The following is a 15,096-nucleotide window of genomic DNA, read 5'->3' on the forward strand; positions in this document are numbered from 1 at the left end:
CGTGCCGAGAAGATCAAGCGGACTTCAGGTGTGGCTTGACGGCCACCTCGTGGGGCTGGCGGGGCTCAGGCCCGTGCCGAGCAGGTGCTCACTGCAGACTTTACCGGCCCTAGCCTACCCAGGGTTCCGGGTGGCAGAGGCGGGTGGGGAGAAAGTGGCCGTCTTTCTCCTCCCCACTTCACATAAGTCACCCGTGGGGCCCACCGACATCACCTTGATAGGATATTGCTGAAGTGAATTATTAGAATTTTACTTCACAGGTCGTCCCCCCCCCCCCCCCCCCCCCTTAACCTCACACTCTCCCACAATATATTATCTTTATTTTTACAATGTCATTTGTGACCAGGATCAGTTATTTACTTCAGGAAAATTGAGGCAGGAGTTTAGTAGGAAATGTTGAATTTTTAATTTACTCTAGGATTGAATGATACATATATATGTATGTGTATGTATATATGCGTACTTTTTTCTTTTTTGATAGATCAAGAAGTTAGTATATGTTTATCTGGTTCGCTATGCAGAAGAACAGCAGGATCTGGCTCTCCTGTCCATAAGCACTTTCCAGCGAGCTCTGAAGGTAAATAAAGTACATAGACAAGCAGCTTTAAAATATCTGCGTGGAGGATGCTGTGTTATTGGTGGTGGAGAGGTTGTCTTTTAAGGGCCGTGATAGTGTTCTGAAAGAATTGAAAGGTCTCTATAGTACCTGTTCAGTATCCTTAGAAATAATTATATAACCAACTGACCTTGCCCCATATATTTCAGTTCCTATTAGTTCTTTTATGTTCAATATAATCATATCTCACATTCAAGAACTGTTATTATTATACCAGCTAGTTGTTGAAAGTGATAATGAGGGGGATAAGGCAATTTTAAAGATAAAATTTATGACCTGTAGCAATTTATTGTTAAGAAACTATAAAATTCCAATGTTTTTAATATTTAAAAAGGTCAGAACTATAATCATTACTTTTCTTATTAAGCATTATTCCGAGAAATAGGTGTTTCTTAAAATCTTTTTTTTTTTTTGGTTACCCATTTCCATATGCTTTTTTTTTTGCAATTAAAGAACCTCCCCACACCACTTTTTTTTTGTGCGTTTGTTATATCATTACCTGTATGTACCTATTATGTCATAAAGATATTTTTTAAATATTACATACTTGACATTTTCATGAGTATTTTTCTGAATGTTTTTAGGACCCAAATCAACTAATTCGTGCAAGTGCTCTGAGAGTTCTGTCAAGTATTAGAGTGCCAATTATTGTACCTATTATGATGCTTGCTATTAAGGAAGCCTCTGCTGATTTATCACCTTATGTTAGGAAGAACGCAGCCCATGCAATACAGAAATTGTACAGGTAGGTGTTTTGTTAATAGTATCAAGTATATCTAATTCTCGGTGGAAGAGTAAAGCTCTTGGCGACTGCCCTTATAGTAACTAAACTCAGTGATGTGTTTTCTCCTCATGGAGTTCAATTTTGAGTTGGTAATAGAGATCCAGTGTAGGTTTTAACTTGTAAACTATTAGGGCTTATGAAAATTTGTGGATTTTGTGATGTAAAAGTAAGTAGAATTTGAAATCTCATTTTTATAGTCTTTCTCATGTTCACATATTGTTAGAAAACTGCTTTTCTGTTTATTATAGAGTAGAATCTTGAGTGTGTTATCCTTTCAACTCAATTTAATGCCCTTCCTCCATCTTTGTTCCTCCTGTTCTTTTTTAGATTCCTTTAGAGCAATTTAATGACCTAATTTTATAGTTAAAAAATATAGGTACAAGGGCCAGAGCGACAGTACCATAAGAAGGGCACTTTGCCTTGCATGCAGCCAACCCGAATTTGATCCCCGGCATCCCATATGGTTCCCCAAGCACCACCAGGAGTGATTCCTGAGTGCTGAACCAGGAGTAACCCCTGAGCATTGCCAGGTGTGTACCCCCCAAACAAACAAACAAAAGGTATGGTATAGTACATACCATGTTTGTTAAAATATTACATGATGCCTAAACCTCTTACCTAAATAAAATAGCTGTCAATTACTTTATTTTGCCACTTAATTCCACCAACTTTCCTCATGACCGTTGTGTTTCTTGCACTGTATTGGTATTCAAGATGGTCAAAACAATAAAGGATGTGATACTTATGTATAATGTGCCACTTATGTTATAATCCCAAACCTGAAAATAATTAAGGCAATCTATAATTGAGTGAGATTTTAGTGTCTGATACTTAGGTACATACAAAGGCTAGTCTGTTACTAACCACACTAACAATTGCTTTGGTAGGCTAAAGGTCAGAGATTAGCATATGCTAAGGTTTCAAAATGTGAAGATATAAAGAAATGGGATTGGTTAGGAAAGAATGCCCAAAAGGTGAAAGAATTAATGGCCTATGGGCTGGAGAGATAATACAATGGGTCAGGCAGTTGCCTGGCATGCAGCTGACTGCATTCAATTCTTAGCTCCACACATATATTGTTCCCTGAACCCCACCATGAATGATTCCTAAGGGAAAGTCAGGAGTAAGCTCTGAGCAGCACAAGTATGGCCCCAAGACAAAAAAAAAAAAAAAGGCAGTTCAATTGTTTGAATAATAATAGTTGTTACAGAATTTATATTTGCAATGAATAAAATCTCATTTTCCTAGGTATGTTTTCACTAACTTTTCTCATAAAGTTGAGGAATAAAATCCAAGATCTCTGAGATGTTTCTTGGAGATATAAAGAAATGGGATTAGTTAGGAAAGAATGCTTAAAAGGTGAAAGAATTAATCGCCTATGGGCTGGAGAGATAATACAATGGGTCAGGCAGTTGCCTGGCATGCAGCTGACTCCATTTTTCTCTCTTTGGCCTGTAGTGTGTAAACTCTTACATCCTTAATTTGAACTTGCTGTCCAGTAGTTTACTACTACCTCTACGTCCTTGACTTAATTTTGAAATTATCATCTCTTCTTCTTTATTCACAACCTAGAATATAGCTTCCTTGCTCTAGCCCTAAAGTAAAGCTGTTTTAAGATTCATCTGAGGTGACACTTGGAGTAAGAAACTCAACAATTTTCATGTCCGCCCAGTGCCCTTTTCATCCTTGTAATCCTTAGATCTCTCTCTTACATGATTTTATATTTGGGCTCCGTTTGCCAGGCTCTTTTACTTATTTGTATATTGTTTAGCTTCTCTGAAATGAGCAACAGTTGAATTCCATGCTTGAAAGACATTTTATTGGTATCAGTATTTCAGTGCTTACACCATGTTCTGATATAGGTATTAGTTCTATATATATATATATATATATATATATATATATATATGTGATCCTTTCATTTCATGGTTTTTTAGGGCATGTCTTCATCAGGGAACTGAAGATGCAAGACTTTTATGGGGAAATTATGTATGGTTTTGTAATTTTGTACCATAAAGAAAAATGACTGCTGTCCTGTTATGTAACCTCCCAATGGAAACAATGAATTTGTAATTTACTTACATGTCATTATTTTCTTAAGGTTTTCTAACTATATTAAAGATACAAACTTTTTTTTTACATACTTTGATAATGATACTGGCATTTGGGCTTAATCAATATAGTGTGTCAAAGGCTATTCATACCGTGTGTAAAACATCCAGCTTGACTTTAAATTTGTTTTTTTCTTTGTTTTTATTAATTTATATAATTTTTTCTTTGTTTTTATATAATTCTGATCTTCCTCTCCATTAAATTTTTTTTCTTAAGATTCTTGAATTGATTCATCTTATTTATTATTTGCTTTTGGACCACACTCAGCTATGCTCTCAGCTTATTTCTTGCTCTGAGCTTATGTATCATTCCAGGCAGTGCTCAGGAGAGCAAATGTGATGCCAGGAATGAAACCTTGGTTGACTGTGTGCAAGGCAAGTGCCTTAATCCATGTGATACCTATCTCTCCAGCCCTGATTCACTTTATTTAAAGTTAGAATTAAAGAAGTGTTTGTTTCTTTTCGGGCCACACCCAACTTTGCTCGAGGCCACCCTTGGTTCTGTGCTCAGGGATCATTCCTGGTGGGATTGGAGGGCTCCATGGTGTCGGGGCTTGAACCTGGGTTGTACACAGTGAAGTCAAGTGCCCTACCTGTTGTACTATCACTTTGGCCCATAAAGGGAAGTTTTTAATTTAAGTTCTTTTCTTTTTATGTTTTAGCCTTGATCCAGAGCAGAAAGAAATGTTAATTGAAGTAATTGAAAAACTCTTGAAGGATAAAAGCACAGTAAGTAATATCTTTTTTATGTCAAAGCAAAATTGTGCTTTATTTATGTAGTTTTATGTATCGTATCCTTTATATAGTTGTTTGACTTTATTGTTAAATAGTATGCATATAAATATTGAAATCCTGAGGAATAAGAATTTTCTTGTGAAAAGGTTTGCATTTAGAAATTTAGTTTATTGGGGGCTGGAGCGATAGCACAGCGGGTAGGGTGTTTACCTTGTATATGGCCGACTGGGCCGAACCAAGTTCAATTCCTCCACCCCTCTCGGAGAGCCTAGCAAGCTACCGAGAGTATTTTGCCCGCACGGCAAAGCCTGACAAGCTACCCGTGACGTATTCAATATGCCAAACACAGTAACAACAAGTTGAAGGAGACGTTACTGGGCACGCTCAAACAATTTGATGAGCAACGCGAGGACAGTGCTACAGTGCTTTTACTAGCATTGGGTCTGGTGGTTTAGATTCATACAGCTCTCTCGCCTCTACCTCACAGATGAACCAGTGTCCTTACTGTTGTGTTACTTCCAGCCTCCTCCTCCGGTTTCCTTTCCCTTCCATTTCTCTCCTTCATGGGCATTTTAGTTTCTGTAACCTAGAGCCAGTGGTTTGCCCACATTTGATACTCTCCATTCTGTGGACACGTTTTTCTCTTCTCACCACAAATTAGTGAGAACATCTGGTATTTGTCCTTGTCATTCTGACTGACTTCTCTTAACACAAGCCCGCCAGTTCCATCCAAGTTGTAGGGAAGTTCAGGATTGATTTCATCATTCCATTTGCAGCTTTTCAGCAGTCTCTGATAGTCCTCTTTTGTGTTTTTTTTTCCCTTCAAATAAAATATTCTGAATGAGACATATCCATTCTGCACATTTCATCCTTCATAGAAGGATGGAATGGAATGCCTAAAACGCTACCCCTCCTTCCTCTGCACTGGGACAGCGTGGGACTCAGCATGGGACAGCTTTAAAAGCACTTTGGCTGTTGGAGGGCTCAGGGCTACACTTGCTCTTCAAAAGGTAGCTTCTCATGGTGTCATGAAGAGCAGAATCTTCACTCCTCACTTGAAACCCACAGTGAGAGGTGACAGAGACTGGTACTCAGGAGAGTTTATTCTTGTCATCTTTCCTGTTATCCTTGTGGGGTTGCAGTGCCCCATCATCCTTTCTTCACCGGTGGACTTTGGACATTGGCTTTCTTGGTTCAGGCGAGCTCAGCCTCATCCGGGCCTTTCCATTTTGTCGGGAACACCTACAGTGGGGTCTGTAGCACCAGTAATCTGCACCAGCTGCAAACCTTGGGCAGAATATCCTAGCTATTCTCATGCCTCCGTCTTCTTTGGTTTCCTCTTCACTCCCTTGTTTTCAGACTCAAAAGGCAGCTCTGCTTTTGCCTCCTGCTGGTTTCTCTGTATCTGTGCTGACTTCTGTGGCTGCAGAAACTCAACAGTGAGGTCAGGACAATTGAGGTTTTCTTCTGACTTCCAAGCTTTGTCCTTGTCTGAGAATCCTTCACTTCTGGTTTCCCCTCTGAGCAGGAGTTCCACCTTGCCCTTTGCCACCAGGAACCTTTTCCACCACATATTTTCTTTGCCTCCTCTTTTAGTACCTCCACTTTCCTTTTGTTGTGCTAAGGAGGTGGGCCACCCAGTAGCTTTGTAAAAGGTGACACTTGAATAGCACCCAAGAAGCAGTACCTTGCTACTCCTGCATTGCATCACCCAGGTGACCCTGGAATTTTATTTTGCGGGTGTTTGCGGGGTGGGAATACACCCAGTAGTGCTCAGTACCTGCTTGTGGCTTCTCTGCTTATTCTCAACAGTGCTCAGGGACCATATATAGTGCTGGGGACTGAGCCAGGGTCTACTGCATGCCAGGCAGGTGCCTTAACCCCTGTACTATTGCTCCAGTTAGGGATTCCTGGATATTGTTTTTTAAATCCAGACTAATAGGTATTTCATCTTTAAAAAATTTTTTTTTACATATGCGTTGTGATTCAAAAAGCTTTTAATAAGTCTTTTGGGCTTACAGAGTTCCAGTGCCACCTCCCCCCTGTGCCCCCCCCCCCCCCCCGCCCCGCAGTGTCAGCGTTCCTGTCCCACTTCGGTGATCCAAGCTTTGCTCCCTCACCCCACCCCACCTCCTTAGCAAAACATTTTAAAAAATGTGCTTATTATAGTTTAAGGCACAAGACTACAATAGTGCTTACTATTATGGTTTTGATTTACCTCACTTCTAAACCACGGAAATATCTATGGTTTTTATACATTTTATTTTCATAAAGTAGTTCACAGTAATTCATTACAGATAATATTCAAACACCCACCCAACCAGCGAGCATCGTCCCACCATAATAAGAGGGAAGTGTGTGAAGGTTGTCGTAATTCATATGGGGTCACTTAAGGCCGCATATGCAAGAATACAAGCAAGTATGTTAAAACCAAACACGTGTGTGCAACTTTAGATACATCAAACACTGAAATATCTAAAGTTTGTCATCTTTTGATGGAATTTTCACATTCAATGCTATGCTATTATTGATATATATGTTTATCAATATCAGTATGCATATCTATCAGTAAATCAGTATTGATATATGATTATCAATATGATTTTATTGATTTATGTATATTATTTACATATATCATACTGATATATGAGTTTACATCAGACATTTTCCTTGTTTTTTTTCTTATTCTTTTCCTCATTCTAGCTTTCCTTTTTTTTTTTTTTTTTTTTTTTATTTATTGAATCACCTTGGGAAAGGTTACAAAGCTTTCAGGTTTAGGTCTCAGTCATGCAAATATCAAACACATTTCCCTTTACCAATACTTTATTTTTTACCATGAAGAACCCCAATAAAACCCCACCCCCACCCCTCCCAGTCCCTGTGGGGCAGATGAATTCTAGTTAACACTCTATCTGTTTTGATTAGATTCATTGTTTCAATAAAAGATTCACCACTATTATTTAGAGTTTACCCCCCCCCCCCCCCCAAATCAGACATGCTGAAAAAGCATTGTGACGTGATTTGCTTTCTACAGCTGGGTTCAAGAATTAAATGTTGGTTTTGGATTTCTGCTATTTTACTTATTGACCCTGGAAGTATTTATACTGAAAGTCAGATAGTTAAGAAATTGGTTTCTGTGCTCTGGAGTCGTGGCCGTGCTGGAGAGCCGCTAGTGGGGGGCAACTGGTGGCCTCGGTAGGGCGTGAAGGACGGACCGGAACGCCCCCCTTCCCATGAGGTTTTAGTCGCTCCCGCTCCCCCGGCTCATGCCTGCTGTCCACAAGGCTCCCATGTGGCCGCCATCTTTCTTTCCAGAGAGGAGAGGGCGAATGGGGCAACACCCTTTCCCCTCCAGCAGATTTGATGGCCTGGATTAACGCATAGTCCGTTCACTTTTCTGCTCCAAGCTGTTGGGTTCTGCATTAAATCCTTGTGTTTCTGGGGCTGTGGCCGTGCTGGAGAGCCGCTCGTGGGGGGCAACTGGTGGCCTCGGTAGGGCGTGAAGGACGGACCGGAACGCCCCCCTTCCCATGAGGTTTTAGTCGCCCCCACACCCCCGGCTCATACCTGCTGTCCACAAGGCTCCCATGCAGAAAAGTGAAAGGACTATGCGTTAATCCAGGCCATCAAGTCTGCCAGAGGGGAAAGGGTGTTGCCCCATTCGCCCTCTCTTCTCTGGAAAGAAGGATGGCGGCCGCATGGGAGCCTTGTGGACAGCAGGTATGAGCCGGGGGTGTGGGGGCGACTAAAACCTCATGGGAAGGGGGCGTTCCAGTCCGTCCTTCATGCCCTACCGAGGTCACCAGTTGCCCCCCACGAGCGGCTCTACAGCACGGCCACAGCCCCAGAAGCACAAGGACTTAATGCAGAACCCAGCAGCTTGGAGCAGAAAAGTGAACGGACTATGCGTTAATCCAGGCCATCATGTCTGCCCGGAGGGGAAAGGGTGTTGGTCCCTTCCGCCCTCCTCCCTCTGGAAAGAAAGCTAGCTTTCCTTTTTAATATCGAATATGTTCTATTGAATGTTTAAGTTCCTTTTATGATTTTTTCCTATAAATGTTTGAAAATATGTTGTATATGGAGATTATACTTGGAAATTTCTTTCCTAAATGGTGTTGCAAATTTCTTGTAGTCTATAACATAGCAGGAATCTTCATTTTATTTCTTGTGTAATGGTTAGTGGACTGTGGGAGGTGAGCAGATACAGACTAACTCAGTGAATGAAAGCAGAGAAAAGAAATTTGATTCCTTTTTGTCTTCTACATGGCATCCTTGTTACCTGCTTGTAGGACCCAGACATGAAATCAACAGTATTAATCGTATGATTAATTTGATTTCAGTAATAATAAAAAATCACGTAGTTTCTTCCACATATAAGACATTTGCTAACTACTGGGTTGAATAATCAAAAATACACCGAATAGTCTGGTTGTTTTAATGTATCTTATCATTTCTGCTAGGTTATAGGTTAGAAAAAATTTATTACCGGGCCTAGAGACGCCTTCGTTTATGGGGTGGGTGTGTGTCTTCCCAAGCACCACAGAGCACACAGGTGAATACCGCAGTCTCTAGAGATTTTTTGGATTTATTGGATTTGTGTCTGAGCATCTACTATTTTGTAGCTACGTATTAAACTTTCCTGGCAGTTTTCAAGCTTGTAGAGTTTCTTGATCACTTCACTTGATCACTTGATTCCTTTTTGGCATTACTCATCGATTTGCTCAAGCGGGTGCCAGTAACGTCTCTATTCGTCCCTGTCATGTGCTAGTGTAGCTCAGTGGCATCTACTTGCTCCAGGAACACGGAGAGCCTCAAACTGATCATTCAGGGTTTTGACAAAGAAGTCTGGCCATCTCGTAGGTAGGCAGCCATGCGATCTTTTAATGTCCCATGGAATCCAGTCGGTAATGGCTCTAGTCCAGCGGTCGTCTCCAAATCTCATTACATGTTCCAGCCCATCTGATTTTCGACACCTTGGCAGATGAGACAGTGTCCCTGATTCTTTTTTTTTTTTCCCCTTTATTTTATTTTATTTTTTTTTAAAGTTGTAGATTTACAATTTTTTGTGCTTGGGTTTCGATTATACAATGATCAGATACCCATCCCTCCACCAGTGCCCATTTTCCACCACCATGGATAATATCCCTCCCACCCCCATCCCCCCATCCCCCCTGTCTCTGTGGCAGGGCAATCCCCTGTGTTCTCTCTCTCCTTTTGGGTGTTGTGGTCTGCAAAAGAGGCATTGAGTGGCAAACATGTTCAGTCCATAGTCTACTTTCGACATGCATCTCCCCTCCTGGGAGGATCCTCCAAACACCCTTTATTTGGTGCTCCCTTCTCTATCTGAACTGCCCTTTCCTCTAGGATACCCGGCTGGCCTCTAAGTTATGGAGTAATCCTCCTGGTGCTGATCTCAGCTATTCTTGGGTATTAATCTCATACTTTGTTCCTTTATATCCCCCAGATGAATGCAATCTTTCTATGTCTATCCCTCTCTTTCTGACTCATTTCGCTTAGCATGATACTTTCCATATTGTACCACTTGTATGTAAATTTCATGACTTTATCTTTTCTAAGAGCTACATAGTACTCCATTGTGTAGATGTAGCAAAGTTTCTTTAACCAGTCATCTGTTCTTAGGCATTCAGGTTTCTTCCAGTTTCTGGCTATTGTAAAGAGTGCTGCAATGAACAAACAAGTGCAGATGTCACTTCAACTATACATTTTTGCCTCTCTGGGATATATTCCCAGGAGTGGTATTGCTGGGTCAAATGGGAGCTCAATTTCTAATTTTTTGAGAATCGTCCATACTGTTTTCCAGAAGGGCTGAACCAGTGGAGTGTCCCTGATTCTTGACCGTCGACGGCGATCGGGAGTCTGGATTCTTTCTCTGATTTGAGTGAAGTGTGATACTCCAAGCATAGCTCTTTTGATTCCTTTTTGGCAGGCCTGAATAGCATTCTCATCCTGTTTTCGTAGGGCCTGGGTCTCTGAGGCATATGTTAATGCAGGAAGAACAGTGGAATCAAAGAGATGTGCCCGGAGCCGGAGGTTCTTCGTCCTCTAGTTATTTCTTTGATGCTCTTCTCTTCCTCCTCTCAACTCATGTGCCAGGTCATTCATCATGTTGACTTCTCGACCTAGGTACACATAACTTGCATTCAGAGATGTTCTTTCCGTTGAGAGCGAGTGGAACGTCAGGAACGAGACCGTTTCTCATAAACATTGTCTTTGTGAGATTCAGCCAGGAGTAGTGCCCGAAGAACAGAGCTGTGAGCAAGCCCTGAACACTGCCCCCAAAAAAACAAAAAATAAAGAATAATTTAAAAGCACTCAGGACAAGAGACATAGTATAGGGGATAAGATGCCTGTCTGTCACATATGCAGCCAACTCAGTTTACTCTTGAGCCCTGAGTGTGTGTGTGTGTGTGTGTGTGTGTGTGTGTGTGTGTGTATGTGTATGTATTTGTGTGGTCCTCTAGCACTGGCAGGTATGGCTTTCACTAGAATTAACATGCTTCATGTATTTTTCTCTCCATGTATATAATATCAGTCTATACTGATTTCTCTGATTACATTGTATCTGCACATAATTCCTTCTAGTCTTCTGTTTTGAGCTTCCTTCTACAATATTAAGAAATGTGGCCAGGGCCTGGAGTGATATAGCACAGCGGATAGGGCATTTCCCTTGCACGCGGCCGACCCCGGTTCGGTTCCCAGCATCCCATATGGTCCCCTGAGCACTGCCAGAAGTGACTTCTGAATGCAAAGCCAGGAGTAACTCCTGAGCATCGCCAGGTGTGACCCAAAAAGAAAAAAAAAAAAGAAAAGAAATGTGGCCACCATTATCCATAAGGTAATTACTAATTTAGTCCCAGAATATGGGGAAAATTTAGTTTAGTAAAGTACCACTGTGAGGAGTAGTGGTGTGTGGACTTCTGATTGAATTAAATACTGGTTTAGAGTTGTCGTTGTAGTTTTATCCTTAGTTTCATTTTGAATTTTATTATTAATTTAATAAATAAATAATAAGGCCCTCCTGTTGATCATCGATTTGCTCGAGCGGGCCCACTGGAGACTTTGTTGTTACTGTGTCTGGCATATTGAATACTCTCGGTAGCTTGCCGGGCTCTCCGAGAGGGGCGGAGGAATCGAACTCGGGTCGGCCATGTTGGCTGCGTGCAAGGCAGACGCCCTACCCGCTGTGCTATCGCTCCAGCCCGTTTTATTAATTTATTATTAATATTATTTTTATTAATATTAATATTATTAATTTATTATTTTTAAATTTATTTGTTTTGTAAAGTTGTTCATGATGATTTATTACATGCACTAATAGAATAGAAAAATACATATTTTTATTGCATATTTCAGGAACAGTGTCAACAGGGAGTGTATGTCCTCAGATTGATAATTGTAAATATTTTTTGTCTTGTAGGATCCTAAATTTTTTTTTCCTATTACCTTATAGTATCTGAGGGGTACCTCTTCCTTACCACTTTCTCCATGAAACCTTCCTTCTATTCCCAAAAGAGCATCATGAAATCTTCTGCCTAGTTGAAGTCTCTCTTTGTAATCTGTTTGAACTGCCAGGAATCTTTTTAATATTTCATTTTGTTTTCCTGTTGTTGATTTTAATACCCACTTACCAACTCCTGGCCTAGATGTTTTGGCAGGTTTTTTTTTCAGGCTGTCATAGATCTTTGTGAAGTTTTGTGATAAAGGAAAGATAACTGTGTAAACACACAAAAAATAAAAAGGCCGGCGGTCTGGTGTTTCCCCACTCCAGGGAGGTCGATGGCGATGGTCAGGTGAAGGAAGGAAACGAGGCCAAGCTAGTTGGTCTTAGTAGCCGTTTATTACATGGAAGAGATGTATGTCATGGAGGCCTCAGGAATCCTCGAGCACGTGCGCCTTTGTTCTCTCAGCTTCTGTCCTCAGCCCCATCTTCCCAGGTTCTTTGATGCACGTGTCCCCCCAGAGAGCCTTGAAATCTCCCTTATATAGATCATAGTACCTCTAAAGGGCGCAATATAATGATGTCATCAAAAGGAGTTACAGAAAGAACATTGAGGCGGCAAACATACATTGTTTCCTTACATCAGCAGGCCAGTAATCCTGGCCTCACCTTTTCACAAGCTACAAGCACTTAGATTAGCACAACAAAGACCAGTCTGCTAGAGCTTGGAATCTACATCTCCAAAAAAGCAGTCTCATCCAAGCTACTCAGGACACACAGAAAACTGCTTCTAGGACGTGTTTCTCCTCTCCTTGTCCAAACAACATATAAGCATACATAATATTAATCATTTCGTATGGACACAGTAAGAAATACTTTGAGCTTATAGAATTGCTCTCCTAGGGCCATCTCGATCTCAGACTGCAGTGCTCAGGCCAGATATCTTTCCTATTCCTAGCAGCAGGGCCCTAGTCTCGTCGTTACTTTTGGATCTTGACATCATTTGCCTATGATCAAACTCTTAACTTATAGTTAAGAATCGTGGCACCTTGGCCTGGCCCATCGCGATGCCAGGGTAGCACATAACTTACCGGCTTGCCCTGGTTCCATCCAGTCCCACGTCGGGACCCTGCCCTTGGAATGCTAGGAAGTGAGGGCAACTGAGGCTTAAGTTGAGAAGGCAGATGCCCAGGAGAGAATAATATTCAAAGCCAATCAATTCCTAAGTTATAAAGCATAATATTAATTAATTGTCTTCCTGTATCTATACAAAAGGACATTGCATTAAAGTAAACTGCTCAAAGACATAAGGAGAGGAGAAAGGCAATATTGACTTACATACAGTACAGCTTCAGTGTCTAAGAAGGATGAGACCTTACAAATTGGTTGGGGAAGAGAGCATAGAAGAGGTTTCAGACAGACAAAGTAATGGGAGTGACTCGGGAGCACTGTGATGGGTACAATCTCATAAACCTAAGCTCCGTGTACTCCAACAGATAACCACAAGACTTAGAAGTAATTTTTTTACTTAAGTATACTTTGAAGTTTGAAAATTCCTTGTGTTTTAGCTATGTACACATGGCCTTAGGACATTATTTTTTGTCAATATTTGGACTTTGGTACTGGGAGATTAAGATTTACTTAGGCACCATTTCTACTAAATTTTAAAGTTTGTTTTGAGATTGTTTCTTGTAATTTTTTTCCTTGTGCTTGCTATAGGAAGACTAAAAGTTATTTGATAGTTATATACATTTTTGTGGGTCTCAAGATTATTTTTACTTCTTGTCACATGTGCTGACTTTGTAAAAGGTAGACAGCTGTGTTCTTTCTCTCCCAATTAATGTCAGCATTCACATTTAAAATGCAGAAGCGCCCAACTAATTTTTGTTTCAATATTTACCAATTAAAATCAGTGAGGTCTTCTTTATTTCTGTATTCTGAAGAAGAATTTATTTCCATCAGGACCTTCTTCAGATTATTATTACAATGACATTGCTGATAAACAGAAACTTGAGCAGTGTTAATTTATTTTAGAACTTTTTTTATATGACCTCTGTTGATTTTGAGATATATTTCTGTTTCTTTCATAAAGGAAGATTTTTCTTTCTACAATTGAGATCCCTTAAAAATTAGTTCTGTAATTCTCACTTTAAAGAAAAATCAATGTATAAACATACTAAAATTTATTAGAATATTTTTCCCCCTTACTATAGGAAGGCCAGTATTCTTTTTTAAAAAAGGTAAAGGTAAAGGTAAAGGCCCTCCCGTTGATTGTCGATTTGCTTGAGCGGGCCCAGTAACGTCTCCATTGGAGACTTTGTTGTTACTGTTTCTGGCATATCGAATACTCTCGGTAGCTTGCCGGGCTCTCCGAGAGGGGCGGAGGAATCGAACTTGGGTCGGCCATGTTGGCTGCTTGTAAGGCGAATGCCCTACCCGCTGTGCTATCGCTCCTGCCAGAATTAGAAGTAAATTACTTTGAGTTTGGATAGATAGTATGTGCAGCTCAGCTGGGTTAATTCCCCAGCACCTCAAATGGTTCCCTGAGGCCTGCTAGAAGTGATCCCTGAGCTCAGAGCCAGGAGTCAGCCCTGAGCACCACAAGGTGTGACCCATTGAAAACAATAAATTTGCATTAAAATATGTAGTTATAAAGAAAATATATCCTAAAAAGTTACTCAAGTAACAGTACGTTTAAGGTATCTAAATTATTAATGATAGAAAATTCCAGTCAATGCCATGAAAAGGGAACATTTGTCTTCGATCTCAGTTTCTTTACATACATATTTTTTTCATTGTATATGCCAAGATTTACCTTTTTCATTTTCTCTATTTAACATTTCTAAAAGATTCTTATGAAAATCTATTTCTCGGAGCAGAGGGAGCACTAAAGTAGTGCTCCTGTGGTCTAGTGTCCACTTCTGATGCTGCGTGGCAAACTGGCCTGTTGGTTCAGTGCTGGGACCTGAGGACCAGCGACCTCCAGGACCACCTTAGACAGGAGCCTCTTGGGCTACACCTAGTGATGCTGAGGGGCCTCCCAGACTACATCTGCTGATGAAAGGAGACCAGGTGGTGCCGGGACTGACTTGGGTCTGATCCTCATAAAGCATTGGCCAACTTACACCATATTATCCTCATAAAACATGTGTCTTCATCCCTTCTCCCCAGCCCCAAACCTTTCTTAATATCCATTTAAAATTTTTAGGCTATTTTCTTTTCTTTTCCTTCCTTTTTTTGGTAAAATGTGGAAACACTTTCTGGTTAAACAGTTTAAGCTTCAGTGTGAACAATTCTCTCATCTTTAGAGTATCTCCAAAGCAGGGTATTATTTATTTCTGTTCCTTTAGATTCATTTGGAGGACGTGCTTTTGATAGCATTTAACATTCT

General features: G+C 40.6%; 1 protein-coding gene across 2 annotated transcripts in view; it reads left to right on the forward strand.

Moving 5' to 3' along the window:
* AP3B1 (adaptor related protein complex 3 subunit beta 1) overlaps nt 1–15,096 on the forward strand; it is a 239,032-nt gene that overhangs the window by 53,173 nt on the left and 170,763 nt on the right. For both annotated transcript variants that reach the window (XR_008792195.1, XM_056112560.1), the window contains exons 4-6: nt 482–577; nt 1,201–1,361; nt 4,174–4,240. Coding sequence is in view for 1 of the 2 variants with exons in the window: in XM_056112560.1 (XP_055968535.1) it covers nt 482–577; nt 1,201–1,361; nt 4,174–4,240 (324 nt within the window). In the remaining variant the exon portion in view is untranslated. The remainder of the gene's footprint in view (nt 1–481; nt 578–1,200; nt 1,362–4,173; nt 4,241–15,096) is intronic.

Source organism: Sorex fumeus, unplaced genomic scaffold (assembly GCF_029834395.1).
Source record: "Sorex fumeus unplaced genomic scaffold, SorFum_2.1 ptg000018l, whole genome shotgun sequence".
Lineage (NCBI taxonomy): Eukaryota > Metazoa > Chordata > Mammalia > Eulipotyphla > Soricidae > Sorex > Sorex fumeus.